Here is a 17,661-nt window from a genome sequence, read left to right on the forward strand (position 1 = left end):
GGGTAAATTGGAGAGCCAAACCGTTCATTGAATTAAAGAAAAAAACACATCCAATTTGTTTGTCAAACATAATACTGTTTGATTAAATTAATGCACGGCAAAAATAAAAAACTCAACGGTATCTTTTTTGTACGCAAATCGGACAAAAAGTGCAGGGGCAGGGACTCGAAGTTAAGTTTAATGCATTAAACTAAACATTGAGTTTAGCGTATTTAACTCAACGTAAGTTTAGTACATTTTACTCAATACAAAGTTTTTTGATAATTTCTCGCGGGTGCATAGAATTGTATGAAGAATTAAAATGAAGGAAATTTTTCATTGTTTGCGCTACGTAGTAAGAAAAACAGCTGAATTTGAATTAATTTAATTTAATTAAGTGAAAACATCAATTTTCAATTAGTAAGAACACATCTGGTTCCTTAAAAGACAATATATAAACGGAATTATAAGAGGTATCGTCGTCTTAAAAATGTTGATCCGGTTTAAGTGAAATCGAAATGCCTATCGTGTTCACTTGAGTCGTTGCTTTCGAAACCGTCGATGGGTCGATTCGGAATAGTCATCTTGGCCCAGGTTGCCTCGAATGTTTCCTCACTGTCGCTTGCCACCAGGTACCTATGCTTGTTGTTCCGGAAGCAAGAACCATATCCTGAATTTTGATTTTTAACGTGGTTTTGAAGAACGTGTGCTGCAATAAATCAAAAATATTTCAAAATTTGATTAAAAACAATAATAACTTGTATCTTACCAAGATAGAAAACCATTAAAGTCACATGTAGCATGGACCAGCAGAACGAATGTTATAATGTAGCTGATGACCCTGTTGCCGTAATTTTTGTTCAGGATTCAGGATGTCGGTGCGGTTTCTTGTTTATCCATTTTTTGGGCAGGGTTCTCGGGAACTTCGGTGGCCGCCAGCGTCGCAGCCATGGCCTAATCCATAGCTGAGAACAAATTCTATGCCGACCCTATCGTACAAAGACGGCAAGCAAATTGCTAGCGATGGCCAGTGCCGGTGATACAACTGGCTTTCTAACCGGAGGGATGGACATCGTTATCGCACCAACCGAAGCTGCCGCAACTGTTTATTAATTCCCACTGCCTTGGTCGCGTTTTCAGTTTCGGCGTCGACTTTCTCCTTCAACTCCTTCCATTGAAATTCCTTAGTTTTAACGTTGTTTACTTTTCCTGTAAATAAAACATTTAATTTTAATAATAGCAGTTAGGAAAGAACTGCTCCTTACGACAAACTATTAGAAAAAATTACCTTGACCTCAACGGTACTCCTTCCAGGGGAGTATGACATTTGGCATAAAGCCATTTGGCATAATGCCTTTTGGCATAAAGCCATTTGGCATAAAAGCCATTTGGCATAAAGGCCATTTGGCATAAAAGCCATTTGGCATAAAAGCCATTTGGCATAAAAGCCATTTGGCATAAAAGCCATTTGGCATAATTTCAGCTTACCGAGTGGTGACTGTTTAAATAAACTTGCAATTTTTTTTTCAAATTTTGCGGCGTTGCCGCAAACATCGAGGATGCATGGGGTGAGGCGGCACAAAGCCGCCGAGGCTCCCCAATCCGAGGTGGCCGCCGTCGGAAGCGGCGGCCATATTACATTGGTCTAGGTCTACTGGGGCCTCCTAGGTTTACGTGAAAGCTAGGGGTGATCCCTTAGTCCCGTCCGCCGCGCGATAGCGCGAAGGACACACTTTCATGAAAGTTCGAACGCGCAGCGTGAGGAGTCGGTTCAAGCTTAGGTCTAAACGCCTTACTTATTGCGGTTCTACAAAAGTCAACACCAGCCTCCTCACGCTGCGCGTTCGAACTTATATTAAATATTGTCCTTCGCGCTATCGCGCGGCGGACGGGACTAAGGGATCATCCCTAGCTTTCACGTAAACCTAGGAGGCCCCAGTAGACCTAGACCAATGTAATAAGGCCGCCGCTTCCGACGGCGGGTCGGCGGCCACCTCGGATTGGAGAGCCTCGGCGGCTTTGTGCCGCCTCACCCCCTGCATCCTCGATGTTTGCGGCAATGCCGCAAAACTTAAGATAAGAAAACATGTAACGTTGTCCGAAAAGTGAATCTCAACGTGATCACACGAAAAAAGAAATTATGCCAAATGGCTTTATGCCAAATGGCTTTTATGCCAAATGACCTTTATGCCAAATGGCCTTTATGCCAAATGGCTTTTATGCCAAATGGCTTTATGCCAAAAGGCATTATGCCAAATGGCTTTATGCCAAATGTCATACTCCCTCCTTCCAGAGACACTGGAACATCAATTTTTCTGCTGGTGTTATTATGACTGATTTTTCCCAGTAGCATTGCTTGGTGAAATTTAAAGAAGTAGGTTCGTCCAACCGGAACGCCTCATGTTCCGTCCTTCGCTGACACCGACGGAACCACTGGCTCCTCCCATGTTGCTGCAGCATCTAGCGGTCCGAATCCTGGTGCAGGTACTGAACAGAACCATCGCCGGAACTAGATGCCTTCCGCCGACCGCAACCGACATAACATGTATTGATTCAACTTGTATCACATACCGATTTAAGGTGGAAAATTCGGTTTTTTAACTTTAACTAAACGCGTTGAAATTTTCAGTCCGTCCGACAAACAAAATGGCTGGTGTAAAAGTACTCAACGCAAAAGTTTTATTGAAATATCTTTTAAGTTGCATACAAAATAAGAAACAAAAAGTATGCAAGAGAAAGTTAACATCGAAAAACTCTCGGTTGCGTAAAAATAACTTACTCGGTAAGTTTTCGAAAGTTTGCGTGTGACAATTCTTGAAAAGGCGAAAACCTGAGTATGACACAGTGATTTTCAAAAAAAAAAAAAAATTCGATTTAGGAGGTAATTTTGTCGATACACAACTCGAATATGGCAAAAATAAATTATTGTACGTGGCATGCGCTAGTAATTATTCAACGAAGCTCTGTGCGATTGTTCGACTCACGCTGAGAAATCATTTTTTTGCAGCTTGTTGCATAAATAGTTTATCTAACTAATATATGAGGGTTTCACTTTAATTGAAATTTTATTTGATTATGATTTTTAAAAAAAAATTGGTAGAAAATTAACGATTTCCTTGAAACTTAGTTCAATTCTAAATGAAGACTTTTCTCGGTGTGCAAATGAGTACCCTTTTTGGTGAGTGACCCTTACCCAAAAGCAAAACATTATAAGGCCCGTTCAATAGCCAATTGAAATTGGTTTCAATCGATTTCGATTGGTTAATGGTTGTTCACTCAGCCAAGTTTTGGTCGAAACTAATCCAATTGACGTTCAATAAAGCCTATCGGAATCGATCGAAACCAATCGAAATCGATCAAGCCCGAGAGCAGGATTCGTTTCTACACTGAACGAAATCGGGCTATAAGGTTTATTGGGAATTTTAGTGTTTTTGCACTAAAAGAAAATCCAATACTTTTTACTAATATACGGTCGAGATAGGGTTGATTAATTTTATAGGAAATTTCAATGAATTTTAAAGTGCGCCAAGATAATATAATTTATTATGAAAAGAAGTAAAATGAATAGTGTAAAGATTCAATAAAATATGTCCTAGTTCAATTTGTTCTTAAATTTGAAGTTTTTTTTTCACTAGAGCGTAAATAAAATACATTATTGAGATCAATTATTGAAAATTTATTGTTACTGGATTTATCCCGTCTTAAAAAATACATCCATCTCTGGCCTTTGAAATTCAAGAAAATTTTCCGTTGAAATCAATTGTACCATGTAGATTGGAGCATTTTCCGGATTCGGTTATTGTTCTCAGCCGTTCTATTGATGAGGATTCTGTAGTGTTTCCCCTCGCCAACTCGTACTCCGTTTTTATGTGATCATCTGAAATCAACATTAATTATAAAATCATTACTCGTTGAAGATGTATGTATGTTTCAAAACTAACCTATCTAAGACTTTCCATAATCGCGAAGGTATAGGTCTGGAAGTTCTTCTGGTCCGGGTTACTCCACTCTTCTACAGAAAGGATATCATCCGAAGAACCAAATCTCGCCGGGAGTTGAATGAAGTATCACGTACTACGTACATTCTGAAGTTGTAGCTTAATTATTCTCCTTTCTGTTGTTGTATGGTGAACCTTTTGAGCATATTCGCCTGATCAAAATCTTGCGCCCGCAAGTTACTCTGACCAGACGAGCAAATTTCAATTAACGATGCTTCCGTTTAAATCAGATGAAAGCTGAAAAAACATTAAAAAATTTAACTTTATTTAATTTTGAATTTGTGTTTACTTACTTGACCAAAAAAATAATGGAGTTTATTTTTTTACCCCTTGTTGTTCGATTCTTCGCTGCCAAATGATTTTTTGATTCCGCACCAACCAGATGTACAAACTAATGAGCTCAAAAACACATCAGCCGTTTAATTTTTGGGCATTTAAGTTTACCAGCAGCTAGGCTTACTTTCCAAGTCTAAACAAGTACCGAAAACTAAATAACGAACAAAGCTACTGTATTTTCCTATACGTTTCAAAAAGTGCTACAAGTATATACGATTCATTGGATTTTCTAGTATGTTTTACTGGATACTGTCGGATATCGACGAACTTGTAGAAAGTATTGGATTTCGTAATGTTTTTTATAGAATTTTTCATTAGTATTTATCAGGCAATGAAATTATAACAATTATTGTAATGAGCCTATACATTTTATAGCCCGATTTGGTTCAGTGTATCGGTTTCTATCGCACTAACACAAATGCAGTTGTTTACTGTCAAAAAACAGCTGATTCGGTGTGTTGTGAAAAATTATTTGAATTCGGTGTCATTCGGTGCGGTATATATTCTCTGTCGGGTGCTGAGTCGGTGGTGCTATGCCATTTGTGCTGAGTCGGTGGTGCTGTTGCAGTCGTGCTGAGTCGGTGGTGCTGTGCCATTTGTGCTGAGTCGGTGGTGCTGTTGCAGTCGTGCTGAGTCGGTGGAGCTGTGCCTGTCGTGCTGCGTCAGTGGTGTTGTGCCAATCGCGCTGAGTGGAGTTTTGGAATGGTGTCTGGCTGGACTGCACAGGTGCTAGTGAAAGTGATGTCGGTCGATGTGGCATTGGCGGTGCTGTGCCAGAGGTGCTGTGTCAGTGATCCGGTGTCAGTAACATCTTTCAGTGCAGTGCTGCACCGAAGCAAATGTGAAATTTTATGAAATAAGTTTTAAATAATAATAAATAAATGTTACATATTTTGAACAATGAAAGAAATTTATTTTTATCACGATATTCCCATGGAGTATGGTGTTGTTCACACGGAAGAGACGATATTCGCATTGTTATTCCTTGCTTTCTATTTCCACCTATAGATTTAATCCTGCCAGAGTCGAGCTTCCGTATATTTCCATCAACAGCTTCTGGATTCATTCTTCTCTGCCTAATGTCTTGTTTTGGATGAGGGTGGCGCAGGTAGACTTCGAAGGATGTCATGTCCAGGGTCGTTTTTGTACTGGAAAAAAAGAGAAAATACCTGTTAGTGTTGGATTCAGGGAACGGGGTCCGGGCCGATCCAATTTTTTTTTTTTTTTTTTTTTTTTTTTTAATTTTTTTATTGGCTTTACCTCTATAACATAACCGGCCAAGTGTTAATTACTCTTCTACTTACATGTCTATTTTACATTCAATTACAAAATTAGCTATCGTTTTATATAATTCAATGTCTTTCTTTTTTAGTATCAAATGAATATCGGGTGGAATTCCTTTTTTCATTAAAATTCGCCAAATAGGTCTACGAAGATTTTCAAATCTGCTGCATGCGAAGATAATGTGATCAGGATCTGCGATGGATTCGCCACAACTGCACGTCGCGTCCAATAGGATACCATTTCTAGTCAGATGAGCAGGGAGCCGTGAATGATTTGATATTAATTTGGAAAGGATTACAATTTGTCTGCGGTTGAGATCCAAGCTACTAAACCATGGTTGGAGCGAAACGTTAGAGATGATGCTGTGACAGAAACGTCCTTTAGTTCCTGCATTCCACTTTGCTTGCCATTTGTGCACTGTTGTACGCCGAATCGGAAACTGGATGTCGAATGATGTTAAAATATAATCTGCTGTACCACCATTGATGCACGCACTTTTCGCCTCTTGATCTGCCAACTCGTTCATTGGAATACCTCTGTGAGACGGAACCCATATCAGATGGATCTCGTGCCCCATTCTTTGTCCTTCAAGAATGGAAGCTTTTATATCGTACCAAGCAACGGGATATTTTTGATTGATGTTGATTTTTTGAAGGCTCGTGAGACAACTCAAACTATCGGTTAGAATAATATACTGAGCAACAGGAAGGCTTACGATCATTTTCGCAGCATGCCTGATTGCTAGAAGCTCTGCCATATAAACTGATGTTTTACTGTCGAGTTTGATCCCTTCTACAGGCGCTCCAAAACTATTTACCACAGCATAACCTGTGCCGTGTATATCTTTCGACCCGTCAGTTGCCAAGATTTTCGCGTTGGCATACACTTCCAAGAGATAGTTTGAAACCAAATCAGCTGCCGATGAGTTCTGGTGTTCTGAACATAACCGTTTAACAGTGAGATCAATGGATATTATTGTTCTTACAACTTCACGGTTGACCATGTAGCATGGGAGATTATTTAGAGGCTGTTCAAGTGGAATAAATTCGTTAAGCATTCTTATGGCGCGGTGTATTCCCGTAGCCACTAAGCCACCTTCCAAGATCGGTCTGGAGTATTGACCATGCCAAGAAGAAAGTGACGCTCTTTTATTTACAAAACGCATGACAGCAAGTTCTCTTCTTTGTTGCAGCGGAATAATACCAGCCATCACTTCGAGTGAACCTGTGTGGGTGGTTTTTGTGGAGCCCAAACAGATTCGAATTCCTGCCCATTGTAGTCTATCCAAAACGATGGCTTCTTTTTGTGTTAACTCCGTCATAAATATGGAACCGTATTCCAATATTGATCTCACACATGACTTGAAAATAGCTAACATTGCTGCTGGATGTGCTCCCCATGACTGGCCCGATATGCTTCGTAGAAAGTTAAGATACGGAGCCGTACGTTTTTGTACCTCTCTAATATGACACGACCACGACAGATTTCGTGTGAGGTACATGCCGAGTAACCTCAGGGATCTGACGTATTCCAAAGTGCAACCGCCGATATTTATTTCTGGGGGATTATCGCATTGTTGTGTCGAGATCAGAAGGCACTTACATTTCGTGGGCGAAAGTTCTAACCCAAGGTCGAAAATATTTTCCACAACTATATCCACTGCCCTTTGGAGAGATTCGCAACTATGCTCCAGCGAGGTTCCTCTTACAGCAATTGTTGTGTCATCGGCGTAATTTACGGTTATCACATCAGGAGGGACACTGTGGATCAATCCACTGATCACAACATTAAAGCATAACGGACTTAGTGGAGATCCCTGAGGAAGGCCTTTCCACGTTGTCCTAGATATTGAATCTAATCCATTTGAAATGCACAAATTCCTTTCTTCAAAAAGATGGAAGATACTTCTTACTAGGCATTCAGGGACTGTTAATGAGCGTAATTCGCGGACCAGAACATTAATTTCCACGATCCAATTTTTTTTTATTAAATTTTGACTGGCTACCAATTGCTTTGTCATTTTCCCTGATGTATGAATAAATTGATGAGATTTACTTACCAAGTTTTTTTTCCGACATTTTGTTAATACCCATTTTAAAAATAACGAGGACAACAATGACTTCGGAGAAAACGCACGCGTCTAAAATTCTAAAAAATACGGCGAAAAATGCCGTGGGTATTGATTTGAGTTGATTGCTTAAAAGCTTTTTTTTATTATGCTTAAAGGATCCCGAAATCTCGAAGCGCACAGCTGAATAAGAAAAGCGTTAGTATTAGTGGGTGGCTGTTCATTCAACAGCCTGATAGAAATCGATCGAAGTCAATTGGAAAAACAGCTGATCAACTGTCAATCCATTTCAATTGATTTCGATTGAGTTTCGTTGAACACACCTATAATAAACAAAAAAAAGACGCACCGGCGAAACAAAAAAAAAGTTCTACCCCGTCAGCACGTGTGAGGTGGTGATTCTCGGCGTTCGGGGTCATCGTTACCGGTTCTTCCTGCTAAAAAACGGCCATTTCCCGTTCTTCAGGGCGTCATGGTGTTCTACGTCATTGGTTTGGGGCTAGGTGACCCGAAGGATATCACCGTCAAAGGACTGGAAGTCGTGAAGCGATGCGAACGGGTCTATCTGGAATCCTACACCTCGATACTGACGTGTGGCCAGGAGAAGCTGGTAAGCATCTGCTTTCTACTGTTTGAATTGGTTGTGATTTCAATATAATTACTTTTCGCAGGAAGAGTATTATGGCCGTTCGCTAATTCTGGCAGATCGGGAATTGGTCGAGCAGGGTGCTGATGAGATACTGGCCGGAGCCGACAAGAAGGAGATCGGATTTCTGGTCGTTGGGGATCCCTTCGGGGCCACAACCCACAGTGATTTACTGCTGCGAGCCCGGGAGAAGAGAATTCCCTTTCAGGTATGTTAAAACATTCTCATAATATTGATGAACCTCATAGAAAATAGGATCATTTTATTGAAGTGTAACTCGATATATCAATATTAACGGTAATCGTACACTTAAATTGCTAAACACGATCTTCTATTTTTTTTAATTCTAATTCTAATAATTCTTCAAATGATTAAGCTTGGGCTCATTTGATATAATAAGATAATACTAACAAGAATGAATCATCCGCTTGAATAGCAATTTCGGAAAAATGATAATTTGGAAAACGTTTTTTCAACAATTTAATGGTGTACATATAAGAATATCAAAATTTCACTTCTACTTAGACAAAATCATCATTTGTGCGATAATTTGGTGATTATCAAATCTCTCATTTGAAATTTGATTAAACCTATAAGAGGTGCTATACAATACGAAAACCATTCCTCTCCAGGTGATTCATAATGCGTCGATCATGAATGCCGTTGGATGCTGCGGACTGCAGCTGTACCATTTCGGGGAAACAGTATCGATTCCATACTGGGACGATACATGGCAACCGGATAGTTTCTACGACAAAATTCAGGCTAATTTGGACCACGGACTGCACACCCTCTGTCTGTTGGATATTCGGGTCCGTGAACCAACGATCGAGTCTTTGATGAAGAAAACGCGGGTTTATCAGCCACCGCGATTCATGCGTTGCCACGAGGCGGCGGATCAGTTGTTGCGTTTAATCCACAAGCGGAAGCATAACGGAGAATCACAAAAACGGGGCGTCACCGAACGAACGGTGGTTGTTGGACTTGCTAGGGTTGGCCATGACACGCAAAAGATCAAGGTTTGCACCTTGAAAGAAATGCGAAAAAGTGATCTGGGCGGACCGTTGCACTCGTTGATCATTCCAGCAGAGGAAACACATCCAATGGAACAGGAATACTTGCAGCAGTTCTGCGAAGAAGACGTCAAACAGCTGCAGAAGGCCGCATTGGATGTATACTCGGGAAACATCTTCAAACTAGATACCACACTTGACGGAACATCGACCAGTAACTCCAATAATTGATGTAATATTACTTCAGGGATAATCGTTTAGCGAGATTTTTTTTTGTTATTGTTTTTATTTTTCGACTTCTTTGTGGAGTCGCTTTAGAACCTTTGAAAAGACGCATACAATACAAAGCTTTTAAAAACGGAATCAATCATTTATTTCCTGATTCTTCGAAAATCCTTCACTTCTCTCAATGTGACCTTGAGCACGATAGGATTCCCCCGGTTGAAGTTAGTTGGTACGAATTTATTCCAAATTTCTTATCGCCCTATGATGGCGAGGTCATTAATCTTCAACCTGTCTAGCCTGTGAAAAGGTAGCGCCCGCAACACAATCGGTAGCTCACAATCGTCCAGAGGAAGGCAAAATTAAAATTGCTGATTAGCGCGCTAGACCGGACCACAATCTGCTGCCTCGAAAGACAAGGTTCAAGGACATTTCTTCTACGCTACAACTATGGCACCCTGCTAGTCGCGTTTTTTTGTCTTTGGGTCGTGTTTTTCAAGATTTCCTAGGTATCATAATTGATAGGTGAATATTTAAACATATTTTTGAGATTTTTTTTGAAAAGGATTGGTTTTTCTCTTATTATGATTATAATAAATTTGACATCTTGTGATTGTCCACTTTATCAGTCAGCATATTCGAGAATCATGCGGCTATAGCTTTTCGTAGGTACATAAACCAGCTTTCTTCTCTGTGTGGTGACAAAGCACCTTTTCCTCGTACCTTGACTCATATTCAAATTAAGGTCCAGTGGTAGGGAAATGGTACAATAATGTACCGACCATCGGGTTGAAATGGTTGAGGTCAAGAACCACTAGTTTCTCTCTCTCTCCTCTACGACGACGCTTGTTCGTTTCTCTGATGACTGACGGATGGAGTGTGATTATAATAACTAATAAATACGGCTTTTATTATATGTAATAATAGGTGGTTTCGATAGCAAATCAATTGGACATCTTTATGTTTCCGTCTTGATTCTTATGAAATTTCAGTGACAGAGATATTTTTGTGAATATCGGAAATTCTTTTCAAAGATAAAACATGGAAAAATATTTAAAAAAAATTAAAACGAGATAAAGCTAAACGCTTCTTAAGGCTAGAAAACGCATTTTAAAGTTGTGATCCCAAATTAAGCTAAGAATCTCGAAAAAAACGCTTCAGAAGACCAGAAAACGCATTTTAAAGCTGCAGCATGTGATCTCAAATTAAGCTCAGAATCCCGAAAAAACGCCAGAAAACGCATTTTAAAGTTGTGATCCCAAATTAAGCTCAGAATCCCGAAAAAACGCTTCTTAAGGCCAGAAAACGCATTTTAAAGTTGTGATCCCAAATTAAGCTCAGAATCCCGAAAAAACGCTTCTTAAGGCCAGAAAACGCATTTTAAAGTTGTGATCCCAAACTAAGCTCAGAATCCCGAAAAAACGCTTCTTAAGGCCAGAAAACGCATTTTAAAGTTGTGATCCCAAATTAAGCTCGGAATCCCGAAAAAACGCTTTTAAAGGCCAGAAAACGCATTTTAAAGTTGTGATCCCAAACTAAGCTCAGAATCCCGAAAAAACGCTTCTAAAGGCCAGAAAACGCATTTTAAAGTTGTGATCCCAAATTAAGCTCGGAATCCCGAAAAAACGCTTGTAAAGGCCAGAAAACGCATTTTAGAGATGTGATCACAAATTAAGCTCAGAATGCCGAAAAAACGCTTCTAAAGGCCAGAAAACGCATTTTAAAGTTGTGATCCCAAATTAAGCTCAGCTCGGCAACATTTGCCCAGTTTATTTTTGAGTAAATATCTACCGCTAAATGTTCCATGCCGCTAAAACGAAAAACCGCGAAACGGGTCATATCGCAAAAATTAACACCACCATACAAAGCCGTTTGCAAAATTGTAAACCGCCAAATCGACCAAACCGCATACAGTCATGCCGCGTTTAAGGTCCATTTCCCAAATGGTAAACCGCCAAACTAGCATACCGCCAACCACTATTCCACTCATGCGAAATCCGCGGAAAAAGGTACAACCCTTTTTTCTGTTTAAAGCACATATTAATTTACGATCCGCTTCTACAAACTATTTAGATCTTATCCCCTTTGAAAAGATTTGCATAATTGAAATGGCGTTTTATTGTCGGTCACATCATTCACGCCTATCAGAGTGGTCATGAAAACTTTGATTTTTTTCTGGAAGTCTTCTTTCATGAATCAGGTTATCTACCTATATGATTAGGAAAGAACATTTTTTAAGTGGAACGGTTTTAAATTTTTTATTGGAATGTATATTTGGTCGACTGTTCATGCCGGAAAAAATATTTTTCTAAATTCGGCCACAGCAATTACTAATTTATAAAAACAATAATTAATTCTCACTGTTCATTTGAGCTGTTAACCCAAATCGGGAAGGCTAACTGAGGTACACCTATCATAGCGACAAGGCCACGTAGGCAGGACCCATAAATCATGGATAAGTGTATGTGTTTCTCAATGGTGTACATATATTTTCCCGAATAACTTTTCTCTGAGCCTAAACAACTTCCAAGAGATTAACCACCAACAACAACAGCTAATGCAACTTTGAACGTATTGAACCATTTCGATGGGTGTCATGAGAAAGTGGACACATTGACCTCTCGCTGGGATAATTCGGTTCACCTGCACAAGACGCCGCATGTACACTATAGTGTTTTTTTCTCTACTTTGGCTTTGCTCCAATTGATCCCCGCATGATTGGCCTTCGTGTGGTGTTTCGGTATTTTGCATTACCCCCTCAAAACCCTCGAGTGACCCCACATCTCCCTCGCACATGAGGTGATGGTCGCTCCTTCCCGAGCAGTGTTTTCGTTTCTCTATAGATTCGGTCTTCGGTAATAGCCCTGATCCTGGTAAAACGGATTTGTTGTGGCCTGGCATCGTCCCTTGGCAACGGACGCGGCCATCGAGCTCAACCGATTCTTCCTACTAAATTCCACCTTATATTCGCGCTTTATTGATTTTCTTCCGTTCGTTGTTATGAGGAAACTACGGTGGTAAACCATCAAGGGAAGGTGACGATTGAATTCAGAGCAAAATTATCCTTTCTAGCGAGAACTTGACCTCGGGGCAGTTTGAGCTGTGTGGTCATTCGATTTCCGAACTTCGTCCTAGTTGGAGGTGCAGTTCACTTTCCCTTTTCACTGATAGAAATTTTCTTGAATTTATTATTTAAATTGAGTTTGCTGACAGTGCAAAAATCAAACATTCTTCAAAGATGCCTATAACAACACCGAAGATTCCGGAAGGCTTGCCCGATTTGATGAAAGGGCTGGCCAAGAGTGTGATACGGGAAAATCCGGATAACATCTATGTCCATGCGGCTGAGTATTTCGAAAATCTTATCCGCGAACGTGATGCTGGTGAATTGGACAAGGGCTATCCACATTTCAGTGCCCATAAAGTGTATGCGGACTACAGAGACAAGTGTCGCACCAAAGGTGGAAATGAGTCGAGGAAGATTGCCACTGATGGCGATGACGATGATAGTGGTGGCAGCGCATCTACCACACGTGGTCGAAGAAGAAAACGTGTTCGTAAGCAGGGCTCTAAGGATTCCAATAAATCTGTGGAAAAATCGGAACCGGAAGAGCAAATTATAGCAGCAGCGATTCCCGATTCTGCAGCAGTTTTAAGTGATGGAAGTGAAAGGAAAAGTGGCAGTGCTAAGAGCTCAGTAGACGACCTTGATGCAATCAACGAAGAAACTCCTGATATTGAACAATCTGTTGTAAAAGTTGAAGCTTATCGGGACAATCAAAGTCCGAAAATAAGCAAATTGAATAGTGCCGATTCAGAAACAGCCGCCACAGCTGTTTCAACAGTATTGCTAGATACAGCCCTGGACTCAGATGATGTCGATGCGGAAACTGCCAATACAAAAGATACAGAAGAACCGCCAAACGGAAATGAACATGAAACTGAGGAATATCCGACAGCACCAAGCACGGCGGAAGTTTTGATGGAAGTTACTGGTGAACCAGATTTTCCAGTAGAAGGTAGTGCGCCGTTGGAAGTTTCTGATACCATTGCTGAACATGAACCAGATGTATCGGTTGAAAAAATTGAACACCAACCCGAACAACCAATTAATTCAGCCGAGTTAAATGGTACACTCGAAGAAGAAAAGCCAGAAACTGCAGGAACGGCACAAAATGATGGCGAAGGAGTGGATACCGTTGATGCAGATGAAGAACGCGTTGTAGTAGACGTACAATCTCGTTTTGCTTCCGACGAGAACGAAGCTGAAACACTCGAAATGCCTGACGTTCCAACTGATGAACCAGGAAATGAAGAACAAGCTGAAATCTTAACAAACGAAAATGATATTCCAGAAAACGCACAGCTTGGAAATGATGTTATTGAAATTGTTGAAAATACATCTCAAGATGATATGAATGAAGGAAACGATCGAGCTGAAAGCGTTCAGGATGAAAATTCTGAAAATCTACAACAACAAACTGAAGAACTTAATCAAGGAGCGAGTACACCGGCGAAAACTTCTAGACAAAATTCCGCCCCTTCAGTGCTAGGCTCTACGAAAGATTTTTCTGATAAAGAGGATTCTGTCGAAATCGAGGACAATGACAAAGACAATGAGGAAACGGGACAAAATTCTGATAAAGTTGATGAACCGAGCAATGCAGAAGTGGATCAGTCAGATCCGAATAATGATGATGGTGGCAATGAAGTTAAAGTTGCTGCCGAATCAATTGAGACAATGATGGATAATGAAGAAAAAAATGAAGATGAACCGCTTGGTGATAACTCTGAGGTTGCTGATATAAAAGCTTCTGACGACGATCAGAAAGAAGATGACATTGCTGTGAGTGATGAGCTTGAAAAAACGGAGCAAGAAATAGTAAACCCGGAAGAAGAACCCGAAACTAACTCAGACGATGGTGTTGCGTCACCCAAAAAATCACTGTCGAAAGATGCAGGTCCAAAAAGTGATTCAGAAGCTACTGATGTTCCACCAAAAGAATCTATTACGAGTAACATAGAACCAGAACAAGATTCAAAAAATAAAGAAGACAAAAATAGTGCGGAAACTCAGGACACAACAGAGCCGCAGAACGAGTTAGAATCAAATGCAGATGAAAATGCAGCGCCGAATGAAAATTCAACAGAACATGAGAAACCAACATCAACCAACGAAGTCGATTTAGAAGTGAATCAGCAATCAATAGAGGAATCAGCAGTTGAAGACGGCAATGATACAGAGATCAAACAAGAGAAGCAGGATCAAAATCTTGTGCTGCCTCAGGAGCAAGTTGATGCTGTTGAAACGGAAGCTCCAGAGACCCCAAAAGAGATTGAAAAGGGGGAATCTTTGGAGGAGCCCAATTCCAGCTCTGCTTGCGAACAAGCAAAAATCGAGCCGACGGATGAGGAACAGCCAGATTCAAACGAAGTTAACGATGAAGCAGTATCCAAAGAAGGGTCTCTGGAGAAAACTGAATCGGATTTGAATGCAACGCTTGAACAATCTGATGGTCTATCAAAGGAATCTTCTACCAAAGAATCGGGCCCAGACGGTTCAATGGATGGGCCAGATGGAGAACTGGTTTCTGAAACAGGTGGCATCGCTTCCATCAGCAGTCGTATGGACGACGGAGATGATGAAGGTGAAGATGAAAATGAACAAGAGCTATCCGAAGGAACCTATGGGAATAAAACTGAAGATAAACCACCAAGTCCTTCCGCACCTGGTTTAGAACAAGAAAATAGAAATAATGACCAAACTGCTAGTGATTCCAATGATGTCGAAGCTAAGGATTCGGAAGAGAAGAAAGCTAACGTCGATTCACAGGATGAATCAGGAAATAGTAATGAATCGAACGAAGAAGTCGTTGAAGAGCCATGCATCCAACGTCAAGTTTCTCCGTCGACATCAAAACTAGCAAGCCGAAATAGTGTTGAAGCGGAAGAAATCAAAAAGGTAAAAATAGCTTCTTTTCACAAAGATTCCGCTGAGGCATTATTTTATTCTTTGAAGCAATCGGAGCTAGAAAACGATGAGGAAAGTCCACCGGGTGAAAATCCAGATAAAGACGAAACTCTAGCCAAGAATAACACACTGGAAACTGATGACGATGCAGATGTTGTTTTAGCTGCCGAACAACCAAACCAACAATCTCGTGACCATCAACAAACTGAGAGAACCTTTACCGATGATTTTTTAGAGAAGGGCCCCATCACTGAGGAAGCGGCCAATGGCCTAGCAGAAGGTGATGGGGTGATGGACGCAGCAGATGTATTCGACCCGATGGCGGCGGCTGCGAATCGCAATCGACAGTTGAAGGATCGGCTACACTCGCGTGACGATGTGGAAGCCAGCGAGACAGCTTCACATAAACACGCAATACGGCGTAGCATGACAGAGAGGAAAGACTTGACCAGGCAGGACTCTGATTACGTAGGATTGGACAAATATGGGCCAAACTATGTTCAAGAAGAGGACGAATTCGATGGATACTACATAGGTAATATAAGAAATAAGATTTTGGCTAGCTCCGTTTCCAGAGCGGATTCTGACTTTTACGATCAAGAGAATCTGGCAGACAATGTGGACGAAAACAACGTCCGAACAGCATTAGAGACCATTGCATCTACGGATACAGAATCTACGATCGCATCTCAAACGACGATTCATGCAAACAAACACTTCTTCAGACGAAGTTCGCAGAATACATCCACTAATATACCATACGCATCGTTCGGAAACAATGCAATCGATCAATCGCTGGACGAATTCATTGAACGTGAGGAACAAAACAAGGAAGCTGCTGAACAAGCCGCGTCGACCATCCAGCGCTCGTATCGACGGTTCCGATCGAACAGAAAACTTCTTCGGGATTATCACAGCACGATGCGCACTTTTACTGAAGATCAATCAACCGAGAGTTTGGAAGAGTACCCGACTAACATAATTCAGATAACAATGGATCACAAAAAAACGGAAGAGAGTGACAACTCTCTTGAAGATGCTCGAATGGAAAACAAGCGACGTCCGATGTACAGTCTGAACATCGATGAGTATGATACAGCCGCACGACGCATGACTCTCACCCGAGGGGTTGCAGTGCAAAGAAATTCAACACGTGAGGAAGATTCCTCTGGCAAATCAGACAATGCTTCTAGTGACGCAAAGTTAGCTAGTGATACACAGACAAATTTAGCCCCAGCAACAGACGAAAGTCCACTGTCGATGAGCGATCTTTCGGACGACAAGAAAAGTAGCAGTGACGAGAAGGAAAACATGAAAATGGGTTCGTCCAAAACAAGTTAGTAAGAATTGGATCCAAGCAAATGCTACCGGGGATGAGGCATTTCCATGATACTAACGTGTGCTTTTTCTTTTAAATTTCTTTTTCCCTATCTTTCTTACCCAAGGCAATACCAATGGCAGCAGTGAATCAACGAAACCTCGTTCTATAAACGACGTTAAAAAGTACGCATCGTTGGACGCCCAGAAGTTGTTCATAGCCCGTCAGCGTACAATGCCGGTTCAGATTGACAGTTCGCTGATCCGAGTGCTGCCGAAACATATGAGGAAACGTAACAAAAGTGCCGGCATGGTACGGAAGTAGACGACAAATGATTCAACGGTTTCTTGAAGTTAAAAAAATAGGTTGGCTTGGATACATTTGGCATGATTTTTTTCCTAGTGAGTTTTATACATAGATGTCTGATGTAACAACATTGAACGGTAAGATGTTTCAGATTTCAGCCTTTCCAACAATACAAAGATTGCTATCATGCTACTTTAAAAACATTGATAAACGATTTTTACAAATGTATTCAAGCCAACAAACATAATAGAAATTATGCAACGAAGAATGTAAGTGCAAAAGTGATTCAATATGCTCTTTGTGTATGCACACGTTTGCTGTTCGCGCGAATAATTTGAAGCAATACTAAGATTAAAGTCCATACGTTATTTTATGTTTATAATAAAGGTGTAGAATTGAAGAACTAAATTTCAATAATATATAGAGAAATTCCCGAACGTCTTGCTAGGCGGATATTAAGAGTTATTTTATCTGGTCACTTATTTCTTGCACATAAAAATAAAGTCAGCTGTATATTACC

At 40.7% G+C, this 17,661-nt stretch overlaps 2 protein-coding genes and 1 long non-coding RNA gene across 5 annotated transcripts; 2 read left to right on the top strand and 1 right to left on the bottom strand.

Moving 5' to 3' along the window:
- Positions 1-352: 352 nt before the first annotated feature.
- LOC129758114 (uncharacterized) lies at positions 353-1,376 on the bottom strand. The gene is made up of 3 exons (XR_008739895.1): positions 1,268-1,376; positions 749-1,188; positions 353-688 (listed from the first exon to the last, which is right to left on the bottom strand). It is a non-coding gene; the product is annotated as an uncharacterized LOC129758114 (long non-coding RNA).
- A 6,641-nt stretch (positions 1,377-8,017) lies between these two features.
- On the top strand, positions 8,018-9,687 carry LOC129758111 (diphthine methyl ester synthase). Its single transcript, XM_055755564.1, has 3 exons — positions 8,018-8,275; positions 8,337-8,519; positions 8,944-9,687. Exons 1-3 carry the CDS (start codon positions 8,138-8,140, stop codon positions 9,553-9,555), a joined length of 933 nt encoding a protein of 310 aa, XP_055611539.1. The 5' UTR covers positions 8,018-8,137; the 3' UTR covers positions 9,556-9,687.
- A 2,792-nt stretch (positions 9,688-12,479) lies between these two features.
- LOC129758104 (clumping factor B-like) lies at positions 12,480-17,500 on the top strand. 3 transcript variants are annotated; one of them, XM_055755555.1, is made up of 3 exons: positions 12,483-15,508; positions 15,566-16,853; positions 16,963-17,500. In XM_055755555.1, exons 1-3 carry the CDS (start codon positions 12,785-12,787, stop codon positions 17,157-17,159), a joined length of 4,209 nt encoding a protein of 1,402 aa, XP_055611530.1. In that variant the 5' UTR covers positions 12,483-12,784; the 3' UTR covers positions 17,160-17,500. The 3 variants fall into 3 exon arrangements, with proteins under 3 accessions (XP_055611531.1, XP_055611530.1, XP_055611529.1); XM_055755556.1 differs by having other exon boundaries at positions 12,480-16,857; positions 16,963-17,091; XM_055755554.1 differs by having other exon boundaries at positions 12,483-16,853.
- Positions 17,501-17,661: the final 161 nt, after the last annotated feature.

This window comes from Uranotaenia lowii, chromosome 3 (assembly GCF_029784155.1).
Source record: "Uranotaenia lowii strain MFRU-FL chromosome 3, ASM2978415v1, whole genome shotgun sequence".
In the NCBI taxonomy this organism is placed as follows: domain Eukaryota; kingdom Metazoa; phylum Arthropoda; class Insecta; order Diptera; family Culicidae; genus Uranotaenia; species Uranotaenia lowii.

What these genes read in the sequence shown, in the direction of transcription:
- LOC129758111 (XM_055755564.1), top strand. Translation starts at nt 8,138, where the DNA reads ATGGTGTTCTACGTCATTGGTTTGGGGCTAGGTGACCCGAAGGATATC. An exon ending in CGTGTGGCCAGGAGAAGCTG is followed by an intron (nt 8,276 to 8,336) that starts GTAAGCATCTGC and finishes TACTTTTCGCAG; the next exon opens with GAAGAGTATTATGGCCGTTC. An exon ending in AGAAGAGAATTCCCTTTCAG is followed by an intron (nt 8,520 to 8,943) that starts GTATGTTAAAAC and finishes ATTCCTCTCCAG; the next exon opens with GTGATTCATAATGCGTCGAT.
- LOC129758104 (XM_055755554.1), top strand. Translation starts at nt 12,785, where the DNA reads ATGCCTATAACAACACCGAAGATTCCGGAAGGCTTGCCCGATTTGATG. An exon ending in AATGGGTTCGTCCAAAACAA is followed by an intron (nt 16,854 to 16,962) that starts GTTAGTAAGAAT and finishes TTCTTACCCAAG; the next exon opens with GCAATACCAATGGCAGCAGT.